The sequence below is a fragment of the Prionailurus bengalensis genome, chromosome C1 (genome assembly GCF_016509475.1).
Source record: "Prionailurus bengalensis isolate Pbe53 chromosome C1, Fcat_Pben_1.1_paternal_pri, whole genome shotgun sequence".
NCBI classification, from domain to species: Eukaryota; Metazoa; Chordata; class Mammalia; order Carnivora; family Felidae; genus Prionailurus; species Prionailurus bengalensis.
Window position 1 is genome coordinate 119,850,606 of NC_057345.1, and position 21,230 is coordinate 119,871,835.

General features: G+C 50.7%; 1 protein-coding gene across 1 annotated transcript in view; it reads right to left on the reverse strand.

The window, feature by feature from the left end:
* Window positions 1-9,494: 9,494 nt before the first annotated feature.
* MARCO (macrophage receptor with collagenous structure) overlaps window positions 9,495-21,230 on the reverse strand; it is a 40,422-nt gene continuing 28,686 nt past the window's right edge. Inside the window, exons 12-16 of the mRNA XM_043576593.1 lie at window positions 14,303-14,347; window positions 13,222-13,320; window positions 12,585-12,629; window positions 11,908-12,084; window positions 9,495-9,763 (exon numbers count right to left, since the gene is read on the reverse strand). Coding sequence (XP_043432528.1) covers window positions 9,633-9,763; window positions 11,908-12,084; window positions 12,585-12,629; window positions 13,222-13,320; window positions 14,303-14,347 — 497 coding nt within the window. The 3' untranslated portion in view covers window positions 9,495-9,632. The remainder of the gene's footprint in view (window positions 9,764-11,907; window positions 12,085-12,584; window positions 12,630-13,221; window positions 13,321-14,302; window positions 14,348-21,230) is intronic.

Here is a 21,230-nt window from a genome sequence, read left to right on the forward strand (position 1 = left end):
ACTATGTAGATTTGGGAAGCAGGGCTGAAGGAAGGAATTCCAATTGGGCCCTGGGTCTGGCTGGGGTTCAGAGCAAAGACCCCCCACATTCCTGGGCTGGCCCAGGCCATTGTTCTGTCCTGAGAATGTATTCACTTGTGGTTTCCCCCATGGGCCCTGACTGCAGGGGACAGGAACTGGGCCGTTTATCTTTGTGTCAGTGACTCCCTCGTAGAAGGCACAGGTGAATGAATGTCTGATACATTGCAGGGGAACGTGCAAATGCGAGATGGTGAGATTGGGAACAGGGTGGCTCCCAGTGGAAAGGGAAACAGAGGTGCAGCACGGTGTTAAGAGGGGCCCTCGCCAAAAACGCCTTTGAATTCTCATTAAGGCGTCAGCAGCCATCGAGACATGAGACACCCCCCCCCCCCAAATCTGTTGGGTTCTCGGGCAACAGGACTTGACTGGAAGGTGAGCAGTGGCGTGGGGTGAGGCCCAGAGGGGCAGAAAAGGAGGCCGGGGTGCGAGGCTCAGCAAAGGCATCTTCAGCAGAGTGCACGGAGGGCCACTTGACCCTGGCATCAGACATGCCTGGGTTCAATTCTGGCCTCAATTCCGTGCACGTTGTGTGTGACCTTGAACACAGACCTCCTCAGCTCTAGAACGGTTTCAGGAATCTTCACCCTGTAGGGTTTGTTTTTTTTTTTTTTTTAAGTGAAGGCTAGTTGACACACAATGTCACATCATTTCGGGACGTACAGCGTAGTGATTCGACAAGTCTATTAACGTGGTGCTATGTTCACAAGTGTAACTGCCATCAGTCGCCATACAACAGAATCCCCGTTCCATCGACCATATTCCCTAGGCTGTGCCGTTCACCCCCACGACTTATTCATTCCACACCCGGAAGCCTGCGCCTCCTACTCCCTTTCACCCATTTTGCCCATCCCCCACCCCCCACCAATTATCAATTTGTTTTCTGTACTTAGGGTCTGTCTCTCGCAGGTTGTTTTGAAGATCAGATGAGAGGATGAGTGTCTAGCCCAGGGTAAGCCTCGGTGGATGGCAGCATTTCCAGTAAAGGCAGAAGTGGGCAGCACGCCCCCCCACCCCCACCCCCCCGCCCCCTGCCCAAACCCCAGAGTCAGATCCTTCTCCCTTGACACTTCCAGCACCCGTCCCTCCCCACGTTCAGCCGCTGACCTTGGTTCATGCCCTTTGAGAACGTAGAAGCAATCAAATGAGAACTCCACCCGTCCCTCATCTTCCCAATACCCAACGCACGGCTTCTGCGTCTTTGTTCGGATTTTCACCTTCCTTCCTCCTGCCATGGAAGAGCTCTCCTGCTCCCACCAATTGCTCTGAACCCCTCTGACCTCTAGCCCTTGTAAGGACGTAGCTGCTGAAATCCTGCCCTGTCTCCCGATTTACTACTTTCTCCCTATCTACTGGGTCCTTCCCATCAACATACAAACAGGACTTAGTATATCTTGTTGTAAAATACAAAGTCCTCCCCTGCACGCCTCGTCTCCTCCAGCTGCGGTCCCCTTCCCCGTCACAGCCCAGCGCACCCTAGGTGTTCTCTGGACCCCATGCCTCATGTCCTCCAAGGGGCTTGTGCTCCAGGACACACAGAGAGGGGGACCAGGACTGAAAGTCTGAGCCCAGGATGGGGAAGACGCTGGACCCTTTGATAATGCATCGTGTGCTTTTACCGTCCACTTTAAATAACAATCTCTCTTCTGCTTACGAATATACATTCATGGTATATATTTATTGTCATGGTAGACACCTCCCAATGCATAGAAAAATAGAAAAAATACAATAAAAACCAATGCTAAAATAAATCAAAAATAAAATGAAATCCATCAGGATCCTGCCAAAGAGAAACATTCCGGTGCGTTTCTTTCCAATTTTTTTTTCCCAAAGCGTACATATTTAAAAATTTGTTTATTACATATACATACGCCTTACATATGTACACACACATGATATATACACACTATGTGCCGGGCACTATGCTGAATAATTAGAGGACACTACTAAAAACACAGTTCCGGGGCGCCTGGGTGGCGCAGTCGGTTAAGCGTCCGACTTCAGCCAGGTCACGATCTCGCGGTCCGTGAGTTCGAGCCCCGCGTCGGGCTCTGGGCTGATGGCTCAGAGCCTGGAGCCTGTTTCCGATTCTGTGTCTCCCTCTCTCTCTGCCCCTTCCCCGTTCATGCTCTGTCTCTCTCTGTCCCAAAAATAAATAAACGTTGAAAAAAAAAATTAAAAAAAAATAAAAACACAGTTCCTGCACACACAGTAGAGAGAGGCAATGAACAGTTTTTTGTTTTTTGTTTTTTTTTGGAGAGAGAGAGAGAGAGAGAGAGAGTGATCAGGGGAGGGGCAGAGAGAGAAGGAGACATAGAATCTAAGGCAGACTCCAGGCTCTGAGCTGTCAGCATAGAGCCCAACATGGGGCTCGAACTCATGAACCATGAGATCATAACCTGAGCTAAAGTCAGACGCTTAACTGACTGGGCCATCCCGGCGCCCAGAACGGTTCCGAAATATGCCGAGTGCCATGTTACTGACTGGATCTGGGCATATGGGGATCAGAGGAGATGGGGCAGGAGGAAAAGTGGGGGCGAGGAGGGATGAATGGCCACGGCTGTTCTGAGGGACTGTGTGGAACTCCTCAGGCTGGAGAGTAAATTTGGGCCAAGTGACAAGAAGCGGTTCAAAGGCCGAAAGGTCAGTGGGGCCAGATGACAGAGGGCTCCTTCTACCACGGATGGGAGAGGGGACCTTCTTATAATGGCAGTGGGTGTTCTTTGAAGGGTGTGAAGCAAGGAGAGTGACCAGATGTAAGGCCACTCTGGCCGCTTGGGGAAAATGGCTAGGAAGAGGCCAGACTGAAGGGAGAGAGACCAGCTGGGAGGTGAGCATCACATAGGCCCCTGACGGGAGCTCGGGCTGTGGTAGAGGCAGGGGTGGGAGGTGGGGGGACCAGCGGACACACTCAAGAAGCATCTGAGGGAGAACTCAGACATCTGCGGCGTGTGATCGACTCTTGGTTAGGGGTGGTGAGAAGGAGAAAACCGATTTTATTAAATTGTGGTCCTTCTGTACATACTGTTTTACAGCGAGGGAGACACAGAATCCGAAGCAGGCTCCAGGCTCTGAGCTGTCAGCACAGAGCCCGACACGGGGCTCGAACCCACAAACTGCAAGATCGTGACCTGAGCCGAAGTCGGACGCTTAACCGACTGAGCCACCCAGGCGCCCCTAGACTCCCATTTAAATTGCCATTTCTCTTTTGATTGTTCTGAACACCTTTAACATAAGTTAAAGGTGCATCTGCGTGGCTCTGTAGCATTACGCACAGGGCTCCACGGATACACTTCTGTGGGTTTGTAGATGCCTAATGGGCCCAGTTCCACCCCCTCTCCCATACATGCCTTTTGTCCCTTTGCCATCCTCCTACTGAAGGTGGAGGGAACATTCCTGCCCAAGGACTTTGGGCTTGGCCATGTGACTTGCTCTGGCCAGCGAAATGTGGGCAGAGGTGACAACGTGCCGGGGCTTTAAGAAGTATCCTGTATTCTTGCTTATCCTTTGACGTTGCTGCCTTTACCAAGAGACAAGTTGTGGAGGGTATACAGGTGGCACAACTGGGCCTGATCCACAGCGAAGAGCTTAACCCAGCTGGCCCTGCAGCTTGAAGCAGCGCCCCCTCGTGGAGCCCAGCCTGGATCCGCCAATTTCCCCCGACCTGCAGGTGCACGAATCAGGATAAATAAGAATTCTAACCTACCAAATCTTGGTGTGATTTGTCGTGCAGCAATAACGAACCAATACAGGGGGCATTTCTGATTCGTTCCTTTTTCTGTTTCAAAAAGCTCAAGTCACATCTCGCCAAATTCCCCTCCCCCACACCCGGGAGATCCATCTGCATTTCTATTTGCAGTGGTTAACGGGTGTTCTTTTCCTTCCTCTTTGACCAACACCGAAGATTTTTTTTTAATTGCCAATTTGACATTCCAATAAATGACCTCATGGGTTGTTGTTGCTGCTGCTGCTGTTTTTTGCATTTCTTTTACTGAATGTAACGATGAACTTAAAAAAATGATTATTGGACCATGATCTCTTGTGAATTAATGGCTTATATTCTTGGGACTTGATCTGATTGGCCTCTGATTGCACCACCACAAAGGGGAACTGAAGAGTGTTTAAGTGAAAGCATTCCTCGAGTTCTGATCCCCTCCTCAGTCCCAAAGACTTAGAACATCCCTATCAGGGGAGTGTTGTTTGCGTATTATTTTAATGCAGGCTCCCATATGGCAACAATACACATTTCCTGAATGGTTCCCGAGTCCAACACGGTGCAAAGGAAAAAGTGCAGAAGTAGAAGACCTGGGGATGAGTTTTAATGAGCAAAGAAAAGTCGCCTTTTTTTCCTCAGTTTTTCCATCTGCAAAATGGAGGTATTAATGAAACATTCCGTCCGATGTGGCCGCGAAGGATAATCGGCACAAAAATATAATGCATCCAGCATAGTGCATATCACACAGTTGGCTCTCAGAAAATCTTAGGTTCTGTGCTTTCTCTTTCCTTACATGGATGGGCCATGGGGGTTGAGTGAAAGGAAAGATTTGTCTGCAGCAAGAGTCGTCAGAAAAGGTTTCCTAAAGGAAGTACAACGTCAACTGGCCCATAGAGGGTGGAAAGGATTCTGGAGTGGTGGGTGGAAAAAGGTACAATATTCTAGGCGTGGAGACAGGTTACAGTGGAAGCTTGGAGTCAAGCTGTTCTCATAACTGCTGTTATTCAGTTCCCAGTATGTGCCAAGAGCACGGTAGTTAATCCATGTGAGGCACTATATTATTTTTATTTTTATCATCATCATCGTCATTTTTCCCCCTTTACAGATGGGGAAACAGAAACTCAGAGAGGGTATGTGACTTCCACAAGCCACACAATCGGTCATTGGTGCTAGGATTTAAATTTGATCCCAAACCCCGCACGCTTTCCCCCAAACCACCCCCAGCGGCCACGCAGGAGAGAGGCTAGCCTTCAGCTGCGGGAGCACAGGAGCCTCCGGCCTCTGGGCGGCGACTTCCGGATGCACCTCCACTTCCGGGTCAAGTCTGCGCACTTCCAGGGCAGCCTGGCCAGGGACTGAATGGGGCAGAGGACGGTGTAGGGCCTGACTATTCCTGCCCAGCAGGGGACGCCTAGAGGGGACGCCTAGAGGGGACCGAGTCATGTCTGCATGTGGGTCTCCGTCTCTAGTGCCTTTTGTCTTTCACAGGCCTGACCCCCAGTAAACGTCTCCCACTGCCAGCTCTGTCTGTGTGGGGCCCTGGAGGATCCATGGACCCCCATCTTAGTGCATCCTACCCCGCAAGCGTGGCGCGGATGGGAGGGCTCTGAGAACACCCTCTTGCCTGGGGCACAGGGCCCGGCAGGACAGTTGTGGGGGAGGCAAGGGTCGAGGGGTGGACTGTGGAGGGTGTTGAAGGATCATAGTAAGGAGCACGGAGCATTTACCATGTGCCGGGCACCATGTGAAATGCTTTCTTTTTAGCTATCATTTTAATTAATCCTCACAAGAACTCTGAGAGGGAGGAATTCTTACTATATTTTATACCCAAGGAAACCAGGGCCCAGAGAATTTTTTTTTTAATTTTTAATATTTATATTTGAGAGAGAGAGAGAGAGAGAACGAGCAGAGGAGGGGCAGAAAGAGAGGGAGACGGGGCAGGCTCCATGCTGATAGCAGAGAGCTCCATGCGGGCTTGAACTCACAAACTGCGAAATCATGTCCCGAGCCAAAGTCTTACATTTTACCGACTGAGCACCCAGGTGCCCTCCGGGGCTCAGAGAATTTCAACACCTTGATTGTCCAGGTAAAAGCCTATTATAGGCTGCCCAGCCCAGGCAGCCTGGCTCCGGAACCTTCCCTCTTAGGTGCATCTCTATGGCTGGATGCCAGGGAGCTCTCTGGGCTTTCCCTGCTGGGCAGGGGAGTGATGGGGGCGGGGGGTGCAGATTGTGCACAGAGGGCCATCTCTGTCCTGCTGGGCCGGGGGGGCCCCGTGCTGGTTTGTGACCTGCGGGCCTCAGCCAGGCCACAGTATTTCCAGGAAGAGGAAGCAGGAGGGAGGAGGATTACTGCACATGAACAGCAGCGTCTGGCGAAGGTTAGGCAGTCATGCCCAACATTCAGCAGCCCCGGCCCAGCCTAGTCTGCTCTCGGGCAGTTGAGGATGCAGTCATGCTAATTTTACCCACTTCCCCTCCTGCCCCACAACCAGCTCTCCATCAGCCTCAGAACCATCGTGCCCACGCTGCGGCCATGTGCCCCGCCCCGCCCTGCCCGGCGGAGGTTCCGGAAGGGAGGTTTTCTCAGCTTAGCTTGGTCTGAGAGCTTATGAGGGGAGCTGCCTGGCTGAGGTGCGGGCAGCAGCAACTTTCCTTGGTCTCTTAATGTTAGTGATGCCAGACAGACCTGGGTTCAAATCTCTCTGCCTCTTACTGGCTGGGTGTCCTTAGTCGAGTTAATTGTGTTAGGGGGTTACTGCTACATAGCAAACCACCCCCAAAGCCAGTGGCTTTAAGCCACAGCCATCTGTGATTGCCCATGCGTTTATGGCTTGGTTGGACAGTTAGTCCCTCCAGCGTGGGCCAGGCTTGACCAGCCTTGGCTGGACTCCCTCATGTGACTGGGGCCAGATGTAGGCTGGCTGGTGGAGGCTGGCCCCAGCCGGGGTGACTGGACCCTGCTCCACATGCTCATTCATCCCCCAGTGGGCTAACCTGGACTAGTTTTCATCACATGATGAGAATTCCCAGAGAGAGAGAGAGTGTGTGTGTGTGTAAGAGAAGAGACCTGGCCTCTGTTGATGAGCTGCAGGGTCACGTTGTGAAGGCCACGGATGGAAGGGCAATGAATTGGGAGCCACGTGCCGCGGGTTTATAAAATGAGAATAGTATCACTTGCATCGCATGATGCTCTAGGCTCCCTGTCCTTTTCGGGGATGTCACTCACGTGCTGCCACAAGATGGGGCACAGGAGAGGTGCAGGGAAAAGAAGTGTGCTACGCTCGCAGGTCCTAGTGAGACAGAGTCACCGCAGGCCAAGGGGCTGCCACATGGGGGGGAGTGTTCAGGTTCAGGGAACAGGTTCAGCCATGCAGGTGGGGAGCAGAGAGACCGAGGACCCACGGGCAAGGGCCTTTATGGGGGGGGGTTAGGGCGGTGCACAAGCAAAGGGCGTGAGGGGTCTTCACAGGTCCCCTTTGGTGTTTGACTATCACCAGGTCACAGTCGTGGGAGGTGGGAAGGGGCACCTGTGGCAGGGGGCCACCTTACCATACCGGTACACCTGGTCCCCTGGGCTGGGTGCTCACAGCGTGTTTTGTGGGGATGTTGATGCTGCAGGGAGATAGGAAGTTTTAAAATGTACAACACACCTAGTAAACCATGAGCTCCGTGAGTTTTTGAAAGCTACCCTTATAAAATGGAAACGACCGAGGATTAGACTCACCTTTGGAGAAAGCCGTTCCTTCCTTTCCTTGGGAAGGGGTTTCAGTGGGGAGGTCCTCTGTCACAATAATTAGAGTACGATGCACAACATTTGAGGGAAGACGGTGACACCATCCCAGGGCAGAAAAAGCTGAGTGCTGGGTTTAGCCTGCCTTCTTCCTTCCTTCCTTCCTTCCTTCCTTCCTTCCTTCCTTCCTTCCTTCAGGGAGTCGATCAGAAAACAGATAGCAAGAGCCCGTCGTGTGATGTGTCGGAGATAGATCGATTGTCAGGGGCACTTCCTCGTAAGCCATGTGATGCGTGTGGCCCACTGCCTCGGGGGATGGGGAGCCTTTGAAGGCCTTAGGTGGGCATCAGCGTGGTTTCTTTTGTCATTTCTAAAGATCTCTCGGGCTGCTGCCCGGAGAATGAAGAGGTGGCTGATGGGGTGTGGTGCAGGGAAGAGACTGATTAGGAGATGTCCCAAGCGCCTGGACTATTGGTGCTGTGGCCTGAACCGTCGTGGTTGCAGAGAAGGAGCCAGCTGGATGGGCTGGAGAGATGTTTTGGAGGCAGGGCGGTAGAATTAGTGGGACTGGGTGCCTGGTGCTTGAGGGGTAAGGGATGGGGAGGCGTGGGCTTTGGCATTCAGTTTCTGTCTTGGGCCCTGATGGAGGGAGCCATTGGCTGAGATGGGGACACGGGAGTGGCAGACGATGAGTCAGACCTTAGCTTCCTGACCTTGAGACACCCACATGGAGGTGGCTGCTAGGCAGATCTATATGACTAGGGCTCAGGAGAGAGCTCTGCACTTGGAGTATGAGCTAGGGAGTCAATAGCTCAGGGATGGAAACCAAGGCCATGGGTGGGAAGTGACTGTGAGCCTAGGCCTTAAGGAGCATCGTGTGTGCCTGCTTACATTTTTATGCTGCTGCCTTCACCAGGAGACAAGTTCTAGATGGCACGGCTAGCCTGACCCTCAGTGAAGAGCCAAACCCAGCTGGCCCTGCAGCTTGAAGCAGCGCCCCCTCGTGGAGCCCAGCCTGGATGGGCCAGTCTCCAGCCGACCTGCAGGTGCACGAATGAGTAAAAATAAGAGTTCTAACCTACCCATACTTGGTGTGATTTGTCGTGCAGCAATAACTAACCAACACAGTGGGTGTTTCTGACTCGTTCCTTTTTCGGTTTCAGAAAGTTCAGCTCACATCTCACCAAATTCCAACTTCTCCATCCCGCAGAGATCCACCTATGTGTTTATTCGCGGTGGGTAACTCCTAGGCCCGGGCCTTCCATTGCCCCTCTGTGGGTTCTAACCTTGGCTCCCCTGTTTACAAGTGACCCTGCGCGTTTTTTCCGAATGCCCTGAGGCTGAGCTCCCCATGGGTCCGGTGCAAATGATGATACCTCAGAGTCCTATCACACATGCATCTCACTCTCCCAGATTTACCATTTACCCAAAGCATTTATAATGGAGGGAGAGAGAGAGAGAGAGAGAGAGAGAGAGAGAGAAAATACTCGTGAGAATGCACTCAGAAAATATATAACCCAGGGGAAGCCTGAAAAGGGAGTCAGAAGCCAAGTTGCGCAAAGCATGAGCCGCTCCACCCTCTTGGTTTAATTCAGTTCATTCAGTACATGTTTACTGAGCCCCTACATGGGTGAATAAAACAGACAAAAGTCCTTTTATTTATGGAGCTCACATCCCAAGGAAACTAATTTTCATGCTTAAAGGCACCGTTCCTATTTATCATGCACCGTGGCGTCAACCACATGCCAACGTCCTCACTCGCTGGCGAACGGCTCCAGTGCTGGGGCTGAATGATGGTCATGCCTCACACTGACTTCGGGCACTCTTCGGTTTCCACATCGCGTTTAGATCCCCCGAGTTGAGACGCCACTGTCTCCCCGGGAGAACTCAGTGAAATGTGTGCGTGGAGTGGGCTCATCCGTAAGGGATGAGAGGTAGGAACGAGTGATTTCAGCCCCGGCCAATGACATTACCAGCTAGTGCTTTGAGCTTTATTAGTGACCCCACCCCAGAGGGACCCCTCGGAGAGCAGTGGCCCTCCCCCAGGTGAGCTGAGTGTCCATGCCTGCAAACACTTTGGGAGCGGAAGTGGAGGGGCCGTGGGGGATCAGCTGCATTCCACGCCTGCATCCTCATTGTGGTTGCAGTTGTGAGAGCCCCAGCTATTCTTGTTGCAATTCCACAGGGTCCCTTCTGTCCCTTGACATGCAACGTTATCCAGCCAGATCTGCCCAGTGCCTGGAGATACGGAAGGCGAGGAGAGAGAGGAAAGCACAATTAGGGTCAAACTTCCATTTGGGGGTAGACTGCCAATTTCCCTCGCATCCACTCAGGCCCAGGGTGCTGACAGCTGGTCTATTCTCTCTCTCTCTCTTTTTTTTTTTTTACTTTTTTAAAAATGTTTATTTATTTTTGAGAAAGAGACACAGTGCGAGTGGGGGAGGGACAGAAAGAGAGAGAGAGGGAGACACAGAATCCGAAACAGGCTCCAGGTTCTGAGCTGTCAGCACACAGCCTGACACGGGGCTCGAACTCACGAACCGTGAGATCATGACCAGAGCCGAAGTCGGACGCTTAACTGACTAAGCCACCCAGGCACCTCTCGTCCACTCTCTTATGTTAACTCCGCTTCTATTCTGCTTTCTACCCTTTGGCAAAGGTCTCACCCAAAGATTAAATGAGATAGATTAAGATACATTATGATATTCAATCTATTATTAATTATTATTACTTAAGCTATGCACTGTTTGAAATTTCCTCCTAGGGGCTCCCGGTGTTTACCGCTTTCCTGCTGATTCACAGCAGCCATACCTACCTTCTCCAAATGGCCTTTTATTACCAGGCCATTCTCTGGCTGGCTAGCATCATTCTTCAAAAACCCCTAACTTCTGATATAATTGATTTCAGATCAATAGCACAGGGAAAAACAGCAGGATGACCGTCCCCACTTACGATGGTCTGATTTATGACTTTTCAACTTCACGATGGTTCAAGAGTGACCCACGTTCAGTAGAAATCATACTTGAGAATTGCGAATTGTGATCTTTTCCTAGGCTAGAGACATGCGGGACGGTGCTCTTGTGGTGTGGGCCAGCACGAGCTCTCAGTCAGCTAGGCGACCACGAGAGTCAACAACCGATAGACTTAGAGCCCTTCAGTACCCAGACGGCCATTCCATTCGTCACTTTCAGTATGGTAGTCAATCAATTACAGGGGCAAGTTGACAACATTATAAGTAGGTTTCGTGTAAAATAATTCTGCCCAACTGTGGGCTCCTGTAAGTGTTCTGAGTATGCGTAAGGTAGATGAGGCTAGGCTATGATGTGTAGGTGAGGTGTATTAGTTGCATTTTCTGCACAATGTTTTCAAATTAGGATGAGTGTGTTGAGATGTAACCCCATCGTAAATCGGAGAAGATGTGTATTCAGTTACAGTAATTTATACTACAGTGTGGCCATCTATATAAGGGTAATCTATATGAGGAAAATATATCCTTTAAAGTAGTGTCACAATCCAACTGGAACTCAGATTAAAAAGCAGGTGGGTGCTGGGGCGCCTGGGGATCTCAGTCGGTTGAGCGTCCGACTCCGGCTCAGATCATGATCTCACGTCTCGTGGGTTCGAGCCCCGCGTCAGGCTCTGTGCTGACAGCTCAGAAACTAAAGCCTGCTTCAGATTCTGTGTCTCGCTCTCTCTCTGCTCCTCCCCCATTCACGATCCCTCTCTCTCTCAAAAAATGAATAAACATTAAAAAAAAAAAAGAGGAGGCATTTTGGAGTAGAGTAAGGGCAGAGAGTATTTGGAAGTGTGGGCAGGAGAAGCCAGCCTAGTGTCCCTGCCAGGTCAGCTCTTGTGGCCAAAGAAATGATCTCAGCCTGGATTCTTCACTCCTTTGTTGAAAGTTTGGACCTTTTGCTGAAAGACACAGGACATCTTTCCAAAACGAACTTTAGGAAGTCCCTGCCCCAATTTATTTTCTCTTCCTTTTGCACCTTCTCCTTAAAGACGGTCACAATATGGAATGTTCTGGTGTCTAGTTCCCAGAAGACTGAGAGGAACCCCTGTGTTTGCCCGTCCTGCAACTTCTCTGTCCTTCTGGGGCCAGCGCCTCCGCTGTCCTTCAGAGAGCCATGCCTCGGCCACGGAGCGACCTGGCTTCAGGGAGGCGCGGACCGCGATCCACGCCAGGTCAGCCAGAGCCCCGACCAAGCCTTTGCCATCACCGTTGTGGAAGACAAGTCCTCTCTCTCCTGGGGCCGCCAACCTGGAAGGCTGGCAGCCAGGGGCACTTTTCAGATGCTTAAACCAATCTTTCTCTTTTAACCCAAATTCGCTGAGTCACTTGCAACCGAAGGGAAGGCCTCAAGGAAAGACGCACTCACCAGGTGTCACATTGACAAGGGCCCTTCCCCTGGAGTAGCCCAGCATGCGGCAGAAGACAGTGGCATCTGAATGGTCCCAGTCGTCGTCACAAATTGTCCCCCAGATGCCGTTATAGTAAACTTCAGCCCGGCCTCGGCTGCTAGTGCCGATAATCCTGACGGACACCAGGGATTCACCTGGGTGAAAGACATACGTGGGAGAGGTGAGGAGAGCAGTCTAGGGCTTTGCAGGGATGCGCGCTCTGCCTTTCCGTTCTTGGAAGTTCTGTCGTTAGGGAAGAGCCAGCCCCCCGCTTGGCCGTCACCAGAGCCGGGAAGATCCCACATACGGCACAGGTACGACCCGGCCGGCAGCCTCCATGCACCTGCAGCTGGCCTGGCCTGGCCTTGTGGGGAGAAGAAATGGAAAAGTTGAGGGGGTAACGGGAGGGAGGGAGAGAAGGGAGGGGGAGACAAAGGGAAGGGGGGAAGAAGAGAGAAAGAGAAGGAGCCGGGGGGAGAGGACGGGAGCTGTGGCTCTCCGCCATGGGCAGGCCTAGCTGAGGGATAAGCCTGTTAGCTTTTCCCAAACCGAGGGATTTCTCCGAGAACCAGGGCCTCTCCCCACCGCACCTGCAGTTTTCAAGTACAGAGTTTCCCCTAAACCACAAATTAAAGAGACTAGAAATAGTGATTACCTTTTTGACCTTTTTGTCCCTGTATTCCTTGCTGTCCAGAGGATCCTGTCACAAGGACAAAAAAAAAAAAAAAAAAGCCCCCCCCCAACACACACAATTTGAAGGAAACCAAGAAGCCAGGATCCCCTCACGCCTCTTTGCCGGCAGTGGGAGGAGGGTGGGGAGGTCAGATGGTCTCCTCCAGGTTTGCAGGTGACCTGGCATCGTGAGGGCTGGATGGACCACGGGCACCCATGGCTGAGCCAGACGAAATAGGCTTACACTACAGCATGAGGGATTTGAGCTCGACCAGAGGGGAGCATTTAACAGGTGAGGAACATGTGACCCCATCATGTGACATGTGGGAAGTACATGTGACAGACAGGGGAGGCATCTCCTTCGTGGAAAGGTGCAGCGGCCAGGGCATTGGCTGGGCGTCATGCGAACACACGTTCACATGTTTGCCTCTCTGAAACGCCCACAACGTGCCTTCTTCACTTCTATGTGCTCAGGGCCAAGGGCAATCCCAGCACAGAACTTGTCCGGGGTGGAGCGGGGGGAAGCCAGTAAACCTCTACACCTCTGGTTCTGGAAACTCCCAAACCCCTGACAACAGGGACTCTCCTCAGAACCCACAAATCAGAGACCGAGGCCTGACCTTTCACTCCTGGCTCTCCCTTTTGGCCTTTTAGTCCCGGTGCACCCTTGAGGCCTGCCAGGCCTGGGCTTCCCTGGCTTCCCTTCATGCCTGCAGGGCCTGGAGAGGAGAGAAACCATGTTAGTCAGATGCTTTGCTCTGCTTTCCGAGGGGAGCCAAGGGCCTTGGTCCTCAATGACTGAGTTGTCCTCGCCCACCTCCGTGAATGGGTTGCTAGGATGTTCAGTCCGTGTCTTTGGTCCACCTTGGAGGGACAGTAGGGTTCAGGGTGTTGTTCTGATCTCCCCACTGACTCCCCTACGAATGCCGGCTGGGAACACACAGGTAAAGACAGCGGACGGGGTCCTGGAGGGCCTCACCGGGCGACATAATTGTGTGGAAGGTGTGGCCATTCTGAGAGAACTTGCCGTCGTGTTTCTAGGTCTCGAGTTCTCCTTTAGTAAGTTCAAACAGGAACCGAATACCCAGATCGTGAGGCAGAAAGAGGGTTCAAGAGATGTGTCTGAGAAGTTTTGCGTTGGCGCCCTTTGGGGCGGGGGCTGTGGAGAAGGCTAGAAGCGAGTGCTCTGTGGGAAGTGCCATGCGCAGTGACCGACCACGGGCTTGGGCTTGGGAGGTGATCATAATAGGCTAGCGGGCAGCAGCAGGAGGAGGGGAGGAGCTTGAGGGGCCAAAGGGAAGACAGAGATGGACCAGCGCAGGTACGGGGAAGCAGATGAGGCCTCGCAGCCCACTGGGGAGGTGGAGAGGAAGGCCGCACAGCTCCATGGTGGGCGCATGGCCTGAAGCCACCAGCCGGCCCCGGCTCTCCAGGCGCTTCTTTACCCCTTCTCTACCCTCAGCGCGGCCCCTCTCCCTACCCGCCCAGGTCACTGAGTTCTGTCACTCTCCAGGTTTTCCAGGGGCAGGAATCTGAGACTTGAAGGACAGAGCCCTGGAGTCTTAGCCTCAAACAGGCTTGGGCCCTAGCCCCTTTGGGGGAAGGTCACAGCAGCATGTTCAAAGTCAACAAAACCTGTCCTCCAAGCACGAGGTTTTCCAGACATCATTCTGAGAAATTAAAATGAAGCCGGCCCTTTACCTGGAAATCCTGATTCTCCTTTTGTTCCTTTCTGTCCTTGAAGTCCTAAGATCGAAATACAAAAAAGAGGGGAAGATAATAAAACTTAGATATTAGACACTTTTAATCTTAGACAACCTCTACCTTTTGTCTGATTAATGCAGACGGAAAGATACATTGGTTCTCCACGATTGTTTAAAGCCTCCTGAGCAGAGCATAAAAGGAGACAGACTGCAGATAAATGGGGACACGTGTTGGGGACAAATAGAGATGGAGTGGAGGAAAGTCTGCGTTAGACAGACAGACAGACTCTGGATTTACTGGCTGGCCTTCTTTGTCCGATTATAACCTGACTTGATGGCTAACTCCAATCCCGTTTCTTCCCGATGCATTTGATTGGAAAGAAGTTGAGGGATATTTTGAAAACAAAGCTCTCTTTATTTCCAAAAGCCCGTGGAGGGGACTCACTGGCCGCCAGGAGTGCTTGGGGGCTCTCACCCATAGCAGATGCTCCACAGAATTGGTGGGTTCATTTCATTGTGGCCTTAATGTGGCTAAAGATTTATGTGGCTAAAGGGTCTCGTGTCCAGAAGATGGAAGAATTATCACTGTAATCATTGGTGATGATCGTATTTGTGGTTCTAATGTGAAAGATCCTTCCTTCCCCCCTCCTTTCCTCCCTTCCTCCCTTCCTTCCTTCCTTCCTTCCTTCCTTCCACCCACTCACCCCGTTATTCACTGACTCATGGAAGGCCCACTGTCCCCAGCACATGCTGGGTCACAGGGAGATAATACTTTGTTGGTTTAGCAACATTGTGGTTTCCTTTTTTTTTGTATAAACTTTTTTTTAAGTGTTTTTATTTTAAGAGAGAGAGAGAGAGCAAGCCAGCGGGGGAGAGGCAGAGAGAGAGAGGGAGAGCATGAGAATCCCAAGCAGACTCCATGCTGTCAGTGCAGAGCTGGATGAGGGGCTCAGCCCCCAAATCGTGAGATCGTGACCCGAGCTGAAATCAAGAGTCGGACGCTTAACCGACTGAGCCACCCACGCGCCCTGCAACATCGTGGTTTCTGGATTTGAAGTGCCTGTACTGATTTGATTTCAGAGAAACAAGACTCTCCAAGACCCACAAACTTGGGGAAACGAAAGCTCAGTATTGACTGTGAAGTACCAGTTACTAGAGGATAACCAGAGGAACACTGTGCTCACCACCACACCCTCGACTGGTGTCCTTCCCATGGCACAAGCCCACCGGTGACAATCCCCAGCAGCCACAGGGAACTCAGTTCCCCAGCTTGCCCACGGCCTGGGGGGAGTTCCTACCTGGGGAACTTCCTGCTTTTGACTTCAATTTCTGACTTTCCTAAGTACCTACTGTGTGCTGGTCAATGGAGGGCAGGCAACGGGCCCGGCGGGCCTCTTTGGGACCCCTTTCTGGAGTAATGAGCAAGGGAATTCCTGGCTCCCAGCAGCCCTTCAGATGATTCTCCTGAAGCCGGGAGCTGCCTGGAGGTAGATCAGAAGCCCCAGGAGCTCAGACCTTGGCACCACAGAGGCAGGAAGCCCTGGAACGATCTGAGAGGGCAACTAGTTCAGCTCTTCGTGTTAGGGATGGGACAGAACTGAGGCTCAGGAAGCTTCTTCTAAGGGCTAAAGGAACCTCAGAGACCCCAGCTCACTCCGGGGTCATTTGCTCATGCCCCAGCCCCCTTTGTAGAATGCCCCACTCCCTTCATCCCCCAGAGAACTCGGATCAAGCCTATGAAATCTGCTAAGATGTCAGATGTCCCCGATTGCAAAGCCTTCTCTGGCCTCGCCCATGGATGGCATACTTCCTTTCAAGGCGGCAAAATGGCCAGAGTCAGAGAGCCTGGGCTTACATCCGCCTCTGTGACCTTGAGCTAGGTGCTGCCCTCTGGAAACCTCACTTTCCTCCTCTGAGTCTCCTGGCTGCCTCGGGGGCACTTGGGAGACTGAAACGGAGTCGTCTGTGTCATGTGCTGAGCCTCATGTCTGGCGTGGGCTCAGTAGACCCTGTCACAGGGACCCCACGGACCCCGTTTGCACGTGTCTGTCTCCCCTCTCGGTGGGGAGTGCCTCGGACGCTGGCCCACATGAGTTCCGGGCTCACTGCCCAACAAGTCCCATAAATGTTTGCTGGTGACCTGAGGTCACCCAGCAGAGGTGGCAGATGCTTCCTGTCCTCTCACCTACAGCTGAATTGCATGTGTCCAGATGAGAGAGGAGAAGCCACGCTCAGAAACACGTTATTAAATAGGAAAACGGGTCATACATTGACTCTGGGCTCTTTGCATCCTAGAGGGCACCGTATGGCAAAACTCTCTACCTTAAGAGTCTGTCCCTGGAAGCAAAGTTCAGGACCCCGGGCCTTGTGATCTCCCCTAATTGTCCCCTCCTGAAGAAGTGCCCATCTCCAGCTGTCCCCAAAGCACCAAACGACAAACACCCTGTACAGACAGGAACCATAGGGAATCCCCTCTCCTCTAGACCTATAGTCCCTGCGGCCTGACCCCCACCCCGGCTCATTTCTCACACCCTCCTTCCCAGCCCGTCACCCCCCGGGGACTCTGTCTCTGCGGCTGCCTGCTCTCTGCCAGGCACCGCGCCAGGGGCTTCACAGACACCGCCTCATTCCGTCTTTCAGGTGCCCTGCAAGGTAGTGCCATTGTCCTTCTTACAGGGGAGGAAGAAGTCCACAGTCACAGACGCTAGGTGATTTATCCAAGGTCACGCAGGGAGTGAGCAGTGAACTTGAGTTGTAACCCAGGTTTGGCCTCCCACTGGGTGCCGTAGCTCCCTGTGTCCTGTTCGCAAGGCAGCTCACACCTTCCTGAAGTTTCCCTCTCGGGCTGCCTACTTGGTTCCAAAGACACTCCCGGCCCCACCGGGGGCCATCTCGTTCCCCTAAAGGAGTAGTCAAACTCGGGGTGCATCGGAATCACCAGCACAGGGCTTGCCAAACAAAGCAGCTTGTTAGGCTCTACCCTGGGATTGCTGATTCAGTGGATCGGGGGTGGGGATCTGAGACTCTGCATTTCTAGCAAGCTCCCAGGTGATTTTAATGCTGCTGGTCCAGAGGCCACACTTTGAGGAGCAAGGCCTTAAACAATCCTTAAACTCACGGCCCACCTTCTCCAAACAGCCTTCCTGTCTCTGAGGCAAATAAATGCTGGGTTTCTCCTCTTAACCACAGCTTCCTGAGTCTTCCTGGATATTGCACACATCTCAAGCTGAGGGGACGCCAAAATATTTATCTGCAAGGTGTTTATTTAGAGAAATGATTTTCTCCCAAGAAAATCGTGTAGTTAGAAAGCACACGTCGTCTTATTGGTCAGCGCTTAGCTAGTATTTTGCCTAAATGCTTAGGTTCCTGCTTTGAGGGGAAACTGCCAACTTCAAACCCAGAGTTATCAAACTAGCAGGGATCTGGATACTATTCTAGACGATTCCTCGCATTCCACGGGGGAAGAAACTCAGGCCCGGGGCGAGTTGGGGAGCAAGTCTCCCGACTCTGATTTAATGTAGAAATTTCCAGTACATTAGGAAACTTCCTTCAATACTTTCCTGACATACAGACTAAGTGCAGCCTGGCAGGTTGAGGATAAGTTTAATAACTGACAGATTGAGCTGTGTAGCAAGAAGGGCACCAAAAACTTGGATGCATGTAGAATTCTACAGATACCTCTGAGAAATTTAGAGGAAAATGAAAAAAGTTTTACAAGTGACAATTTAGTAATGTGATTTGGTAGAATTTAATAAGTTCTGGGGCTAACCCAGTCCTTAGATATGGCGGCTGGAATGAACTGAGAAATTATATTCACAATACAGGGCTTAATTGCTATTATGACGAATTCTTTGTTGCTTACCTTCAAAGTAAAATGTCCTAAAACACAGATGAGAAAATGGATTGCAGGTTATTTGCATTTTGGCTTTGCCTCAAGAGGAAAATCAAAGAACGTAGAAAATTCAGATGCTTGTTATATTTTAGACAGGAAGGCTGCTGAGATGCAGAACTTCTGATCCGATTGGTGTTTTTGGAGCTTAAATGTTTTGGCTGCTTCTAACATCATTTTATGAGGTGGAATGATAGAAAGAGAAATGCCACGATCACAAGACGAAGTGAGTTCTTCCTCGTGTCCAAACAAACTTCAAAATGGCTAAGGGATTTTGAGCTAAAATTAATTTTTGTATGGGGTTTTCATGTTTTGCAATTCTCCCCACTTCAAAGTCAAGTGATTTTGTAATCCTTTGAAAGCTCAAAGGTTAGAAAAAAACAGGGGCGCCTGGGTGGCTTAGGCGGTTAAGCGTCCAACTTCGGCTCAGGTCATGATCTGGTGATTTGTGAGTTCAAGCCCCGCATCAGGCTCTGTGCTGACATCTCAGAGCTCGCAGCCTGCCTCAGATGCCGTGTCTCCCTCTCTCTCCGACCCTTCCCTGCTCGTCCTCTGCCTCTCTCAAAAATAAATAAACATCAAAGGTTAGAAAAAAACCAAGTTTGGGGAGTTTCGTAAAATGCCGTTCGGTGAATGGGTGAAGGAAAGGACCATTAGAGAAAGTTCTGCTGAGTGATAATGCCCTACTTAATAAACTGTGCACCTTCCCTTCCCAGCAGAAGGAAAAGAACTTCCTCCTCACTGTCTTTAATCTGAGACGGCTCCTTTCTCGCAAGAGGTGTCAATGAGGGGAAACATTTCACTTGGATGGGCTGGGGTGTGGTTAGTGGCTGTTCACAGCAGCAGGGGGATCTGGTGATGGGGCCAGGATTTACCCATCTGCTGTGGAATGGGAATACAGGCCATTCTGACTTCTCTGGAGTTCTACACTATGTTATTCTATGTGACAAAATCTGGAACAGTGTAACTTTGGAATCTGACTTTGGGATCAACTCCTGGATTCAGAATATATTAACTGTAAGCCCCCCGTCTGCCTGCCCCAGGAGAAGTTTTGCCTTCGGGGAGTCTTTGCTTCTCCTGCTGTAAGGTAGCAAAACTCAGGAGTGTGGGCAGGGGAACTAAGATGATGGGAGTAAATCCCAAGCACAGTGCTTGGCCCAGAGGCGTTGTCAATCATAAACAGATTTATTATATATATAATATAATATATTAATATATAATAATATTATATATTATATATGTATATATACATATATACATGTATGTACATGTATATATGTATATATACATATATGTATACATATGTATATATGCATGTACACATATACATGTATATACGTATACATATACATATATGTATATATACATATACACATTACATATACACATATACACATTATACATATATACATTAATATAATATATTAATATATAATAATATTATATATGTATATTATATTATATATAATATTATATATTAATATATTATATTAATATATAATATATATAAATGTATATTATATATAATTAATGCATGATAATGGGATCTAGCTGTTACTTAGGTCAAGCGAAGGCACTGTAATTTCTCTCTTTTCATCTCGGGAGGCTAGATATTCTCTTGAGAGATTAATGATTTTATTTACAAAATGGGAAATGCATTGGTTTGAAAAACTGGCTTGATAGAATCAAAACTGGACAAACACCGTGGTGCCTCTGGTTTGGGGAATACTGATGTCCTCACATGGAAAAGCATGCGTTATCTTCCATGGCGAGAAGGTCTGGCCCCTGGGTGGGAGCCCAGCCTTCCTTTGCCCACTTCAGAAATCTAACTTCTCCAAGAATTCATTAACCTCTGACCCCGGGATGGTATGGAGACCTGCCTATGGGCCGCCAGACTGTGGACCTATGGCAATTCCCTCCTGAGATGTTCATGTGGGCCATTAGCTCCTAGATCAAGGCAAGCATTTGGATTTGTGTGGGAAATCTGTGCAATTTTACATAAGCTGTAATTATCACATGCTCCGCTTTGGAAACATAATCACCATGTTTACTTGGGGAGCCAGAACTAAGGAAGAACCCTTAGAATGTGCCCGGTTGGTATTCACCAGTAGGCCTGATCGATGGAAATCCCCAAAAAGGTGCTCAGCAAAAATACAGGAACTTGATAATGGGGTTAAAATGATCCCCAGGCTAAGGGCCAACCGTCTCTGTGCTGTAAGGGAGGTGGGTTTGGGGGTAAATAACGAAGAGCCGTAACAGGGCCTGAGAACTTCATGTTTCCTTCTCAGAGTAGAAGAAGCTGCTGGAGCCTCAGCTCTAATCTTCCCTGGACTGGGATGGAGAGAGAAGGTGTTGCTCATCAGAGCGCCTGATGGGGGGCAAGGGGCACGTTCAGGCTGCCTGGGCAGGGAGACAGCATGATGGAGTGCAGTGGGTAAGTCCATGGGCATTGGGTCGGTAAGGCTTGGGTTCTGACCCTGGCTGTGTCTTCTCCTGGCCCCTCGAGTCTGGGCAAGTTCCTGTGAAATCACACTCACAAGATTGCCGCTCCCACTGCGTTGTCACGCAAAAGCTCATTATCAAGAGATGCTTTTACTATGTAAACCCTCCCAGGACGTGGACTACAGGGCAGAATTCCCTACCCTCAGACAGTGGGAGACACAAGTTGGGGGCTGGGGAGTGGGCACAGTGTTCCCTGTGCGTAAAACCATGCTTTACCCCTAATACCCTTGCTTAGTTAAGACCCGTTGGTCTGGCAGTGGGGGAAGGGTGTGGACAGGTGGGGACAGAGACTCATTGCTTATAGCCGAGGGATAAAAGCCATCACCACTATGAAGCCAAACAAAAACCTCAGGGATAGGGCAGCCTCAGGCCCTAAATTCAGACCCCCTAAAATCTGGGACCAGGGAAGATGAAAATATATATGATCAGGAGGAAACAGCCAACAAGTCAGGGGCATCTGACCCCCACACCCAGATGGAGCCTTTCCAGAAGGTGAAACCTTGCTGGCTGCCTTCAGGTGGCATCCTGGAGCAGG